Genomic DNA, 14,909 nt, shown 5'->3' with positions numbered 1-14,909 from the left:
CCGAGACAGGGAGAAAGGTTGAATATTTTTACCTCTCTGTTGTGCAGGTGTGGGATGTTCTTGGGAAGTATTGGTTCCCCCATCCCCTTCCTCTTTGGAGCTTCCCTCTGTCTGTCTTGTCTGCCTGTACAAAGCCTTGCCACAGGCCGAAAAAAACACACACTTCTTGGGAGTGCTTAATATCCAAGCCCCAGCTCAGCTTAAAAACTGTCAGAGTCCTAAGTGGCCTGCACTAGAGAACCAGGAAGGCGGGGAGGTTGGGTGGGGGAGAGGAAGGGAGGGGTGGGGGAGGGGGGAGGCAAAGCTATCAGGGTTTAAATTTAGACATGAATCTAAACAGATACTGGCTTTCTCAGAGAATGCAAGAGAGAAAAAGACAGCCTATGCACCCTGCTTATTTCCTTTATCCTCGCTCTTATTTCTCAATTTTCTCCTTCCTCTTCTTGCAGCTTCTTTTTCCGGTGAAGGGTTTTTGTCCTGGCATCTCACCATTTTATTCTGCCCCTATATGGGCCAGCAAAAGTGTAGGTTTTTGTTTTCGTGGGAGTGGGTGCAACAAGGTCAAATGCATATACCGTGTCATAAATGGATAGGTGAGAAACAAGACTTATCACATGCACCTTTTCCCTTGTTATCCGTTGCATTGTACAAAGGGTTTAGGCACCAGGGAAAACAAGGCCTCACCAGTTCGGGAGTGAAAATATTCCACGTATGCTACATACACTTATCCCTCACCCTGCAAGAGATTAGGTAAGGTGCAGATTTCTTATGTAGGTCACGGTAGAGTTAAAACATATACACAGAGAAATACACACATGCACATGTGCCAAACTTTTGTTCATTCCGACAGCTCCTCTGCCAAATGTCACTCACTGAGGTGACAGTGAGGAGAACTCAAGAACAAGTTAGAAAGCAACTTTTGTAGCAATAATGCCCCACTTGAATTCTCCCATATTCTAGTTCTGGGCTAGAAGAGAGAGAAAAAGTAGTTTTAAAAGTATTTTCTGAAAGGCATTACTTCCCTTTCCACTGCATTGTTGAGACCCTATTTAGCTGTGGCAAGGAAAGCTTCCTAAAGACAAGTAGATTAGGGTTAACTAGAAGGCATTACAGCTATAATTGTATTCTGATTATTTTGTTAAATTGCAGCATGGTTTTTCTTGTTGCAAATGCTAGGGGCCTAAAATAATGTAATTTTTTTCCTCACACATTTGGCATGACTGCAACAATAACTGGAACAGAATTTCTTTCTACCACCATAAATTCTGGATGGCCGTCAAAGTCACTGGATTTTTTGAGCCAGTCTTGCTATTTCTTCCCTCCTCAATTTTCAGGATGATATAACACCACCCTATTGTAGGAACTGTTTTGCAGCAGTTTCTCACACACTATCAAATTCTTTGTGCAAATTTACACCATACATTTAAAGCACCCTTATATGTCATGGCTTCCCCCAATGGAATCCTGGGAACTATTATGTGAGTGTTGTTGCTGGCAGACCCCTCACAGTCACAATTCTCAGCAGCCTTAAGAAACTACAGTTCTCAGCATTTGTTGTGGGGAGTCATGACTCTTAAGATGGTATAAGAATGCTTTAAATGTATTATAAAGAACGTGATCAAATATACAGCTACCTGGAGCAGGTTAATGAGGTATGCTCATGAAAACAGCAACCACCTCAGTGATCACACATTTTGGAAACAGTATAGCAGTAATCACAAAAATGGCCTAATTCAGATTAGCCTTTCACCACACAGGTGTGCCAAATTGCATAAAATAATTTGGAGTGAAGTAGCCCTTTGTGTCTTAGTGAGGAGTTGCCTTGCACCCAGTCCAACCACTAGGGTTGCCAGACTCAATAGAGGACAGGACTTCTGTGCCTTTAGTTGCCCTGCTCTCTTTTGAGTCTGGAAACCTTAAAGAGAAACCAGCAGACCCTTTGTTTAATTTCCAAGCAAAGGGTCTGCTGGTTTCTCTTTAAGGTTTCCAGACTCAAAAGAGAGCAGAGCAATTAAAGGCACAGAAGTCCTGTCCTCTGTTGAGTCTGGCAACCCTAGCAATCACTGGTTCATTCAACCCCACACTGTCTACACTGATGGGCATGGTGGAAGAGGAGATAGTTCACAAGGTGGGGAATATGAGAAAGTAGGTCAAGCCCCAAGCAGGGAAAGTATATTCATAATAAGGGATTTTGATGATAATTTTCACCTGAAGCAACAGATTCGATCCTTTGTTTCCCAGGGTCAAATTTGGCATGCTATTAATTGCAGGAATGCAATGAATGTGCATGCTTGAAAAAGTGCAAATAGCAGAAGTAGGGGAGGTAAGCAACAGCGGGACTGCAAGGGGAAGGGGGGGAGAGTTTAACCACTTACTGTGATCCCACAACACATACACACATTCCATTGCTATTTAGCTCAGGAGGAAGCCTCCATCAGCACTGTTGTATCTAAGTTTTCTCCCAATACTTTCTGCTCTTTAACTCAAAACACTCTGAGACTACAGTTTCAGTTCCAGGAACTCCATAGCAAAATAATGACATTTTAGAGCAGGTGATAGTAGGAGGAGCATGCAGATAAAGGGAAGAGATAGGTTCACACAAACTATCACCAAGCACATCACAAGCCAACAAGGACTTCTTTACCCTGACATTTGACACCTGACGTTAGATAGATAGATAGATAGATAGATAGATAGATAGATAGATAGATAGATAGATAGATAGGTAGGTAGGTAGATAGATAGATTCACCATATTCTTGTGTCTGCAGTTTGTTTAGAACTGATTTTAATTTTGTGTTTTAAATGGTTGTAACCTCCTGAGACATTATTATTTATTAAATTTCCATATCATCCTTCACCTGGGTTTACACTATAAAAACACAAAAATACACAACACAGCAACAAAGAAAACAATACTCCCCCCAGTTTAAAAGGCCATAAATTGTTTAACTAGCCAAAGACCCTAGGTGAAGAGGGATGTTTTTGCTTGGTGCTTATGGTGAAGAGTGGGTAATAAATTGCATAAATAATGGCCAAAGGGGCAAGGGTTAATCATCCCCTTCCTCAGCTGCTTTTTCACTTCCAAGCATAGCCTCTGAATGCTAGCTTTTTTAAATGCAAAAGTATTGGGGGGAAAGACACAAGCTACTGTATGTTTTGCTTGGGCCTTAGGTGCTTTCCTCAGATGGTATGTCCTCATTCCACAGACACTAATCCTTGCAAGGGGATAAGAACAACTTTTTTACCCTTTCAAAACAAGGCAAGTTGCATGGCAACTGCAACAGGGCTGAATATAGGACTCTGGGTTAAGGGTATGTTATCTTTTTCTAGCAGTTCCTTTTGTTAGATCTCAGCAGGCAGCTTCCTCTTCTTGACGTAAGCAGCATACGACAAAGAAGCTGAAGCAGAGCAGCAGTGGAATGAAACTCTTAGTATCTGAAGAAGTGTGCATGCACACGAAAGCTCATACCAAAATAAAAACTTAGTTGGTCTTTAAGGTGCTACTGAAGGAATTTTTTTATTTTACTTCGATCCAGACCAACACGGCTACCTACCTGTAACCAGAACTATGGAAGGCACCACATTGAGCCGCATGAAATGGAAGTCCAGGTATCTGAAGAAGTGTGCATGCACACGAAAGCTCATACCAAAATAAAAACTTGGTTGGTCTTTAAGGTGCTACTGAAGGAATTTTTTTATTTTACTTCGATCCAGACCAACACGGCTACCTACCTGTAACCGAAACTCTTAGTAGTTCATCTTTGCTGTACTGAGATACATAACCTCATTGTCTGATCTTGTGACCAACCATTACCAGTTTTGGGAGGTCGAAACACTAGGACTGCAGTCTTTAATTGATTTGATCAACTAATTTGATTTTGATTATCTAACTGTTTAATATAAAGTTACCAGAATTTTTTCAATGAATCCGGGGACACTTTTCAACTTCAATGGATTTTGTATGGGGACTGATTTGTAAATCCGGGGACTGCCCCTGGGGAACGGGGACGTCTGGTAACCTTAGTCTAATATAGTAAAAAATATCTGTAAGCGGTGCACACAACCAGACGCCTTAATCTGCCTCTGCCTCTGCTGCAACAAAACATGTCTCTCCCATATCGGTCACTACAGCCACAGCAGGTGCTGTAAACTTCCGAAAGCTTGACTTCAGCCTCAAAGCTGCACTCCTCCATTGTATCCCGAGACAGAGGGATGCCAACCAAGATCTGTAAGCAGTGTACAAACAGCTGAAGTGACAACAAAATATCACAAAAATACAGTTACATATAAAAATGTTAGATTAATACAAAGTTACATATCTATCTATCTATCTCAATTCATTTTCCTTCTGGCGCACCGTCCCTCTCAGTCTTCAGGTTATTGTCCAGAGTCTGAACAAAATCCCAGCTCACCCACAAAATTATCGGAATGAGAAGAGTTCCTGGAAACAGCGGACATCGCCCTAGTCTCTTACTCTAGACTTGCTTTTTATGGGCAGTACTTCCTCAGGCTGCCTGCAGCTGTGTCCCATTCAACTGTACTCTATACCAGGGGCCAGCAAACTTTTTCAGCAGGGGGCCGGTCCACTGTCCCTCAGATCTTGTGGGGGCCGGACTATATTTTTTTAAAATAAATGAACGAATTCCTATGCCGCACAAATAACCCAGAGATGCATTTTAAATAAAAGCAAACATTCTACTCATGTAAAAACACGCTAATTCCCTGACCGTCCACGGGCAGGATTTAGAAGGAGATTGGGCCAGATCCGGCCCCCGGGCCTTAGTTTGCCTACCCATGCTCTACACCTACTGTAGTTCCAGATGCAACAGGTTTGCTGAGTTTCCCAGGGGGTCCAGAGGATGGGAAAAGCCCCTCCCCCTACTCACAGCTCTTTTTTTCACCCTCTGTCCTCTACTACTCTTCCTCCAACTGCATCTTTAATTGCAGGTTAAAATTGATCTTGCAGTGCTGCATGAATTTTCTGGCTGAGCCATGAAAAAGAAACATAGATGGCATTGCCTACCAGTTTTTATCCCAAACCAACACATACTTTGCATTCAGAACAAAATGCCTTGCAGTGTTTCTAAGAAACTACAGAGAATCAAAGCTGAGTATTTTTAGAGAGACTTCATGTCAGCCTTCTAAATCTGGACTCCAGAGATAGTGTAGGAGCAGATCTACAGTACTTAAGAACAAGTCTGGACCTCAAACAAAATGTTGCAGTGCAAAATATTCCAGCTAACGGGTTGCAGACATGCCCTACAAGCAGGGCACTGCACTTTTTCCCACTTCCATTTTCAAATATTCTACATTTTGTGGCTACTGTGCATGCTCATTCCTTATTGCAATTTTGGTGGTTTTTTGTTTTTGTTTTGCTCATTTAAAGTTTTTAAAAGATTTTTTGAGGGGCGTACTCCTATTAACCCTGACATTTCCCATAACATAATTATACCAAGTGCTTTTTTCAGCCAGAGTGCGCTGGAGCACATTTTCGGCACCTCTGATATGGGTGCCGTTGCAGGCTGACACTCTCCTCACCCCCTTCTTGCCTTTACGTAATTCTGAGAAGTCTCAGGCAATCATTTCAAGTCAAAACAGAAGCTGGCCAGTATATGCGAACCTACACCTTTTTTCTGATCTATGACTCCACCTAGCTCCTAGCCACTACTAGCTGCGATTGGTCAGGCTACAGGTGGGGCCAATTCATATTTCCTTTTCTTCATTCCATCTCCTGTGTAATGGTGGTAGGCTTTAAGCTTTCTAGCCAGGCCTCTACCATTGCATGTATGTGCATTTGTGTAAAGTGCCCTTTCCAGCTGCCCTAGGCATCTTCCTGAATCAAAGGGAACAAGGGTGGTGTGGGCACACTTATTTGACCTGACACAGAACCAGGTGTGACCCCCAAACCGGCTAGGGAGACAGCTTGCTGTCATTTTAGTACCTCTGCAGGCAGTGAAAAATGGTTGTTATCAAACTGGCATCTGTTAATGGCTGCCCCGAGTCACCCAGCAACTTACTGTAACAACTTCACGGTCAGTTCTGGCACCTATTTTTCAGTAATCCCCATTTTGGCTTAGTTCTGCTGTACTCACCACCTGAGGTCACTATTATAGGGACTAATGTCACTAAAATACTGAAAACACATTTTAATCTCTCCTTACAGTCTAAACTTTGCAGTTTTCCATTGAGAGAATGGAGAAATCTTCTGTTCTGAGGTCAGCCCCAAAACTCAACGTCAGATTATGACTTCCTCTGCTCCCATACAACAGTGAGAAAAAGAGGATAAGGAAACCTTTTCTCCTCACAACAACCCCTCCAGAAGAAAATATGAAAGTCACAACAATGTGAGCCTGTTTTAACACGTCAGTCAGCAGCTTTTACCCTAAGCTGGGCACTGACGCTTGGAGTAACACCCAATAGGAAGGGCAGCATAAACCATTCCTTAAATGGGTAGACGGAATCTGCCCTTCCATTATGCTTTTATATGACAGACCAAAATAATTCTTCCTAACGCTATTATAGTATTTACTGCAACAAAAGCAAGCAAAACCATTCCCAACTGTTATTTAATTTGGATATCAAAGCATGCAAGAACTTGATAAAATGTCTGGTCTATATCTAAAGTTATTTGTTTGGGGCTTGAATTGTCATTGGAGCTGGAATTTGCTCTGAATTAGTGAAGGCTGTGTGCGCGTGCGTTGGTGTATTATTTGGCCGCTAGTTTGCACAGCACTTGCCAGCAGCAACATTACTAAGCAGCAGTGATCAGGTTTCCATCTAGATGTCGAACAGGGCAAGAAGCTGGCATTTGACCACTCACTGTTCCTACCTAAATCTTCTGTTACTAAAGAAAGGAGAGTGGAGCAACAGAAGGGGATTTGTATTTTGTAGCTTAATGAACTCACAAGCTAACATCCTGTTTTTGTTCCAGAGAGTACAAGTCTTTAACCCTTCTCTGATAACACCCACAGGAAATCAATATGAGCAAGTTTTTAATATGGGAGTTTTGTTTTTTAACTCAAAGACTGGCCAACCGCTATCTTTAAATATCTTTCCCATTTACTAGCCAAATTAGCACTGCAAATCTCTGGGGATGTAGTTGCAAGAAATTGTATTAGTTGGAAATGTTTGTACTATTGCTATTTTTAAATGACATTCTGCAGCTGCACTTAAGCATATATAGCACTACAGAGAACGTAGCATTGCAGATACCCGCCACTTTTCAAAGGACAGCAGGTTACTTTGAACCGAAATGTAGTACTCAGACCAAATTAAAATATTTAGAGTAGATTCCGGTCACTTCTAGATAATCTGTTTGTTGATAATTTATCATCATTTGTTTGCGTAAAGCTTGGGGGAAGGTCATATGACAGCTGTGTCAAAAAACTGTTATCCTACACTTTTCAGTGCATTTCCCTCCTGTCACTTTCCTAACTGCAAGAAGTCCAAACCCCCCTTAAAAAGCAGCTTTGTACAAGAAAACCAAATCTACTTTAATTGTACAACTTGGATTTGGTGGTAACTAGGTGAATCCCACCCACAAATAGTGACAATTGGGATGCACCATTAGGCTAAATGTTTTACCCAATTTAGTTTCTAACCGACCCCACAAAAACCAAGGACATACTATGTTGAAAACACCATCTTGCAGAAAAACCCTGGACTCAGGATGCCTTCTAAACAATTCTTACTCCCAGGATCACTCAGTTAGGACTCAGGAGTGCCAACTTGGCCTCCTTGGGTGCCTGGGGCTGGGGTGCCACACAGGGTGCATGGCCCTGGCACCAAAATTTGTGGGTGTCCAGCCCCTTCATGGGGAATTTTTGTGGGTGCTTGGACACCCAAGGCCCCAAGGACCTGGCACCTATGCACTCAGGTGTGACAGAGAAGGGTCCCCTGTTTGCATTTCTAATGTAATCTGTATGCCAACTGGCAGTTTTTAGACTAAAGATAACTTTAGATTTCAGGATTATCACTATGGCTCATTTGGCCAGATTTATGGTTAAAAATCCTTTGAAAAACAGTGAAAATGAGTTTATATTCTTTGTACTTTGACTGGAGTTTCAGACAAAAAGCCAGCTGCAACGTTTGCAAAGAATTTCAGTACCACAGTATTTAGAGTAATGTTTATGCAACTATCTAATTGTGACAGAACAGGAAATGCCTGTTGTTACAGATATTGAGTGTATCAACATATGGGCTCTCAAGTGGTACAGGAAAATACAGCACTTAAAGAACCTAACTTTCAGACACTGCTATATTACCAGTCAGATTCATCTGTCATGTACTGCAACAAATAAAAAAGAAAAAGGGTTTAATCTTACTGGATGTCATTTGTATAGACAGAGTTGGCCCTGCTCATAGACTGAACACTATCAAAGACTGCATGGGGATTATATAGGCAAAGAGAGGCTCATATTCATGAACTGATTAATGCTATCCAGACAGGAAGTTGGCCCAGCATATGAAGCAGTGCTCTCTCTCTCTCTCTCTCTCTCTCTCTCTCTCTCTCTCTCTCTCTCTCTCTCTCTCTCTCTCTCTCTCTCTTTTTTTTTTAAAAAAGCTCAAACTTATTCCAGAGAAAAACTAGACACATTTTATTAGAACTGAGGGAGAGATGGGTTGTGTTAGCAGAGGAGGCTGGCCAAGCCCCCCAAAAAGATGGGGGTGGCGGGCAAATAACTTGCTTTGATGGCTATCAGACAGATGCAGTGGCATTGTGTAATGCAGAATTAAGGCCAGGGCAATAACAATGTTATCCTGAAAGAAGGCAGAGCCTGCCTATGATGGAATACAGTTATCTGGACACAGGGCTGGACTGGCTCAACTCACAAAGGAAACAGGCTGTCCAGAGAGTGGGCTGGTCCTTCCCATTAAGGGACTGTTATCTGGAGAGAAGGAGGAGGTTATCCGGATACAGATGGCTTTGTCCAGAGCAAGAACGATTTCAGGATGCTGGGCTGGCCCAGCTCAGAGGATATTTGTTCTAATAGCTGAAAAGAGCAAGCAAAAACTGCATTAGGCAATGCTGCAGCACATTGTGCAAAGGCTTTGAAACAGCATCTCTCTTGTGAAACAGTAGAAACATACCGTACTTCCATATGATAAGAAAGGAGGATTGTTACTTTATTTAAAACATTTTTTACTTTGCCCTTCTGCTTTAAAAAAGTGCTTAGAATGGCTACAATGACTGATAAAACATAAAAATGGAAAAGCAGGATGAAAGCAATTCAATGCAACACAAAACCAGAAAAATTATAATACAGTACACAAACATAGCAGCAGGATGATAAATAAACTATAATACTACAAATATATCCAGCCCCTATTTCCTAGCTCAGTTGGTAGAGCATGAGGCTCTTAATCTCAGGGCCATGAGTTCGAGCCCCACATTGGGGAAAAGATTCCTGCATTGCAGGGGGTTGGACTAGATGACCCCCATGGTCCCTTCCAATTTTATGATTCTGTGATATGTCTCTGAAACATGAACACTTCCTTCAGTTTCTCTGTGGGTCCCACATCTGCATGGAGAAAAGTGCAGGGAACATAGGAACTGGTTTCTGGGTGCCTATTCATTACTCATCTCTCTCATGCAAAGCAGTGTAACTGGGACCTTTCCAGTCCTGGATCTGTTAGCATTTCAGTCTGCTCTTGTCTCTGCCCTCCCTGCCCTCCCTTGAATCCACAGAGTACTGCACAAGCTCTGCCTGCTACTCCAGCTACTCCAGCACATCCAGAATGTATTTCTTGATGTGAAAACTCTGTGAAACTTGCCAGGTGCAGCTATTTCCATCACTCCAGCAACTTTTGAATCCACTCTTCTGTCTTGATGGAAGAATCCTTTCTTGCAAACCAAATTGTGAGAACAGCACCGTCTTGTGGCTGCAATCTTTTGACACGCACTGACACAGAGTACAGTACAGTACAGTACAATACAATACAGTACTGGTATTTTGTTTAACAGAAGCCTGATGGACGGACCCAAAATTCTCAACTATGTAAGGATTATAGCTCCAGGAAGACACAATCATAATCACAAAATATTTAGCAAATTAAGTTATATTTTCACTAGGCATTAAAGCTAGGTGTAAGATCTAATTTAATTGGGTAAATTATTTGATTAAAACACTTAAAATGGTGCTCCTGATTAATCAGTAAGCAGTTTTAATGTTTTAAAGAAATATTTTGAATACGTACAATAATTACATTTTTTTAAATGGTGCTTCTCATTTGCAGAAGTTGTAAATAAAAACAAACAAGTTCTGATCTATTGATTTCTAAGTCTGATGGCAGGGACTCTTGCTCTCTCTTACTGATATGAGCCACTTTAGGAAACATTAATTATCTGAAAACCAGGTTGCCAATATAGTATTTTATTTTATATTTACAAATCTGCTGACTAATAAATGGTAGCACCTTTTAAGCCAATTAAATTATTGTAATTGAAAAATCTGATTTATTAAAGGCTGCCCAACACACAAAATCCATGAGATGAGAGGCTCTAGGATCTGGCAGAAGCCCTGCTATGCCGGCAGGACTTGAGAGAAGCCATTGGGTAGGAGACACAGAACTCATCCACACTTCCCTTTATCCTGTGATTTCTTCTGTTTGTACCTTGATTTCCAGGCATAGGTCCAACAATACTTCTCAAACCTGGGCCTAGAAATCACGGGACAAATGGCAGTGTGGATGAGCCCAAAGAGTGGAACCTTGGACTGTGAGCTGATAGGCCTCTCGGGGTGCACAGGTGATTTGGGTGTTGTTGTTGTTTAGTCGTTTAGTCGTGTCCGACTCTTCGTGACCCCATGGACCATAGCACGCCAGGCACTCCTGTCTTGCACTGCCTCCCGTAGTTTGGTCAAACTCATGTTCGTAGCTTCGAGAACACTGTCCAACCATCTTGTCCTCCGTCGTCCCCTTCTCCTAGTGCCCTCAATCTTTCCCAACATCAGGGTCTTTTCCAAGGATTCTTCTCTTCTCATGAGGTGGCCAAAGTATTGGAGCCTCAGCTTCACGATCTGTCCTTCCAGGGAGCACTCAGGGCTGATTTCCTTAAGAATTGATAGGTTTGATCTTCTAGCAGTCCATGGGACTCTCAAGAGTCTCCTCCAGCACCATAATTCAAAAGCATCAATTCTTCGGCGATCAGCCTTCTTTATGGTCCAGCTCTCACTTCCATACATCACTACTGGGAAAACCATAGCTTTAACTATACGGACCTTTGTCGGCAAAGTGATGTCTCTGCTTTTTAAGATGCTGTCTAGGTTTGTCATTGCTTTTCTCCCAAGAAGCAGGCGTCTTTTAATTTCGTGACTGCTGTCACCATCTGCAGTGATCAAGGAGCCCAAGAAAGTAAAATCTCTCACTGCCTCCATTTCTTCCCCTTCTATTTGCCAGGAGGTGATGGGACCAGTGGCCATGATCTTGGTTTTTTTGATGTTGAGCTTCAGACCATATTTTGCGCTCTCCTCTTTCACCCTCATTAAAAGGTTCTTTAATTCCTCCTCACTTTCTGCCATCAAGGTTGTGTCATCTGCATATCTGAGGTTGTTGATATTTCTTCCGGCAATCTTAATTCCTGCTTGGGATTCATCTAGTCCAGCCTTTCGCATGATGAATTCTGCATATAAGTTAAATAAGCAGGGAGACAATATACAACCTTGTCGTACTCCTTTCCCAATTTTGAACCAACCAGTTGTTCCATATCCAGTTCTAACTGTAGCTTCTTGTCCCACATAGAGATTTCTCAGGAGACAGATGAGGTGATCAGGCACTCCCATTTCTTTAAGAACTTGCCATAGTTTGCTGTGGTCGACACAGTCAAAGGCTTTTGCATAGTCAATGAAGCAGAAGTAGACGTTTTTCTGGAACTCTCTAGCTTTCTCCATAATCCAGCGCATGTTTGCTATTTGGTCTCTGGTTCCTCTGCCCTTTCGAAATCCAGCTTGCACTTCTGGGAGTTCTTGGTCCACATACTGCCTAAGCCTGCCTTGTAGAATTTTAAGCATAACCTTGCTAGCGTGTGAAATGAGCGCAATTGTGCGGTAGTTGGAGCATTCTTTGGCACTGCCCTTCTTTGGAATTGGGATGTAGACTGATCTTCTCCAATCCTCTGGCCATTGCTGAGTTTTCCAAACTTGCTGGCATATTGGGTGTAGCACCTTAACAGCATCATCTTTTAAAATTTTAAATAGTTCAGCTGGAATATCATCACTTCCACTGGCTTTGTTATTAGCAGTGCTTTCTAAGGCCCATTTGACTTCACTCTCCAAGATGTCTGGCTCAAGGTCAGCAACCACACTACCTGGGGTGTACGAGACCTCCATATCTTTCTGGTATAATTCCTCTGTGTATTCTTGCCATCTCTTCTTGATGTCTTCTGCTTCTGTTAGGTCCTTACCACTTTTGTCCTTGGGTGTTACTGCTGGGTATATGATGCAGTCAGCAGAGGAGAGGGGATGAAAGGGGTGTGTGTGTGTGTGTGTGTGTGTGGAGGAGGGATGGCTGATTATTAGTCCATGCAGTATTCTTCCTGATGGGCTCAGGTGCATGCTGAATGTGTGTGGAGGCTCTCCTCTTTGTAGTGTGGAGTTGTACCTTAGATTTGAACCCGGGACCTGCAGCATGTAAAACATAACCTGTTCCACCAGATGCACCATTAAACTGAGGCTAATCCTGTTAAGAAGGAAGTGCTGTGGGGGTGGCTTCTGTGCCTGGGAATGTATATTACCTGATTTGGGAGGAGTTGTGCTCCCTTGGAACGAAGATGTTTGTAGTCTGGGAGTATTGTTGGATTTCAACTTATTACTCAGGTCTCAGGTGGCTTCTGTGGCTAGGAGTGCTTGTGCCCAGGACCAGCTTAAGCTGATTCATCAGCTACAGCTGTTCCTGGACTGGCATAGCTTGGCTTTAGTTGTTCATGCTCTGGTGACCTCCCATCTGGACTACTGTAATGCACTGTATGTGGGGCTGTCTGGAGGCTGCAGCACAAAACGTGGCTGCTAGGATGGCAAGTTGGACATATGGATAGGAATACAAGCCACTGGTTCAGAAAGTATTGCACTGGCTGACAGTGAGCTACTGGACTCACTTCAAGGGCCCTAACTGGCTTGGGACCCAAGTACCTAAAATTATGTCTTCTATAACACCTCAGACTCATGATCAGCAGGTGAGGCTTTGTTGGTGGTGCAGCCACTGGGGTGTGCCTAGTTGGTGTTGACAAGGCCTTTTCTGTAGAATGCCCTTCCTAATGTTTTCTTTCTTATTCATTTTAAAGAGAAATCTAAAAACATTCCTCTTTACCCAGGCATTTGATGACACTGTTCCTGGAAACCCTGAGACCACTGTTTTTATGGTTTTAACTGTTTTTATGTTTGTTTTAAATATTTTATTTCTGTTGTGTTTGCCACCCTGGGTTCCTTTGGGAGGAAGGGTGAGATATAAAATAATAATAATAATAATAATAATAATAATAATAATAATAATAATAATCTGCTTGGCCATTCTGTTGAGTGGTTGTGAAATTGCTCTTTTGCCAGTGGCATTTCCCTCCTGGAATCCAAACAGCAGCTAGGGGTCAAATTCACCCTTTCCCCCATGGGTCTCAAATGCCCACCTCCTGCTTCCCAACCTCACATCTTATACAGTGAGCCAAGGAAGACTGTTGCTGACAGTGCATGTATGCAGCTGCCATTGCTGTACGTCCTGGTCCATCCACTTGGCTGCTTGTCAAATAAGTATTTTTATCTCTGTGTGAGTTTTGAACTCTTGTCCAAGGAGGGCTGTGTGCCTCCAAGTATCCTAACCAGGGACCTCTGTTGACGCTTTATTGTATGTTTCTTCCTCTGTTCTCTTTTTGAATATGTATTGGTGCTTCAAAAATGTTTCTGAGGAATATAAAGGAAATGAAACTTAGGGGTGTGTGGGGGCTGCCAATTATGGGGTCAAATGCTAGCTGTACCACTGGGGTTGATGGGAACTGGGGCATTAGGGCATCATTTTATGTGTTTTACATGTGTGTGTTGGGGGTAAGCCCTAGTCATGGCGAGTTCATTGGCTATATGTGTCCTTGACTGCAGGAATCTCTATATGGTGGCATTTCCAGGAATACCATATTGTGGGTGCCAGAGTTTGTGGGTGCCAGGTTCCCCTAAATTCCTGGGTCTAATAGGTGTTAAAACTGGCTGCCAGATAAATTTAGTGTTGAAATACAGGCTAAACCCCACTGTGTTCAATGGGACTTCATAGAATTGGAAGGGATGCTGAGGGTCATCTAGTAGTACAACCTACTGCAATACAGGAATATCAACTAAAGCATCCAAGAAAGATGGTCATACAACCTCTGCTTTAAAACCTCCAGTAAATGAGGTGAGCGTGCACAGGGTTGCTTTTTCATTACTTAAAGCCGGCACTTGACTAAGGCTAGAGGACTTCCCACCACGCTTCACGGTCGCCAACTACATAATGATATTTACTTATTTCACTGTTCTAAACCTTCGACCTTGCAAACCCAGCTAAAGACTCGCGTCTCCTCCCCTCCCTTCACCCGTATAAGGTGAGTGTTTTTGTCCCGCGGCACCATCCTCCGGCAAATCTCATTGGCAAATTTCAAGGCGCTGTGCATCATGGGCAGAGAGCTGCACAATCCCCACCCCAAATATGTAAGCCGTCTCCTCATCTCTTCCGCCCTTAGCGCAGTTCTCATTGGCAAAAACGAGAGAATGGAGTGCAGCTATTGGCTAAAAATAACAAGGCCTGCCCCCCCCTCGATGGCTTCTTACACTCTGTTTACTTCCGCTCTACAGAAGCGGGCAAAGCGAAGGATTTCTATTGGCTGCGGCGCGCGGGGGCGGAGCGGGCTCGCACGACTTGGTAGATGCCTGAGCCCCGCCGCCCTCGCCCGCAAAC

The 14,909-nt window shown here is 42.9% G+C and overlaps 1 protein-coding gene across 2 annotated transcripts in view; it reads right to left on the bottom strand.

Annotated features, from left to right (window-relative positions):
- Positions 1-413, bottom strand: part of RCSD1 (RCSD domain containing 1) — a 33,226-nt gene extending 32,813 nt beyond the window's left edge. The window contains exon 1 of one of the 2 annotated variants that reach the window (XM_035115441.3): positions 33-413. In XM_035115441.3, the coding sequence (XP_034971332.2) occupies positions 33-83 (51 nt within the window). In that variant the 5' untranslated portion in view covers positions 84-413. The remainder of the gene's footprint in view (positions 1-32) is intronic. The other variant, XM_060273655.2, reaches the window with a different exon arrangement.
- Between the last annotated feature and the right edge of the window lie 14,496 nt (positions 414-14,909).

Source organism: Zootoca vivipara, chromosome 4 (assembly GCF_965207765.1).
Source record: "Zootoca vivipara chromosome 4, rZooViv2.hap1.1, whole genome shotgun sequence".
In the NCBI taxonomy this organism is placed as follows: Eukaryota; Metazoa; Chordata; class Lepidosauria; order Squamata; family Lacertidae; genus Zootoca; species Zootoca vivipara.
The sequence above is the reverse complement of the archived record's forward strand: the minus strand, read 5'-3'. Positions and strand labels throughout refer to the sequence as shown.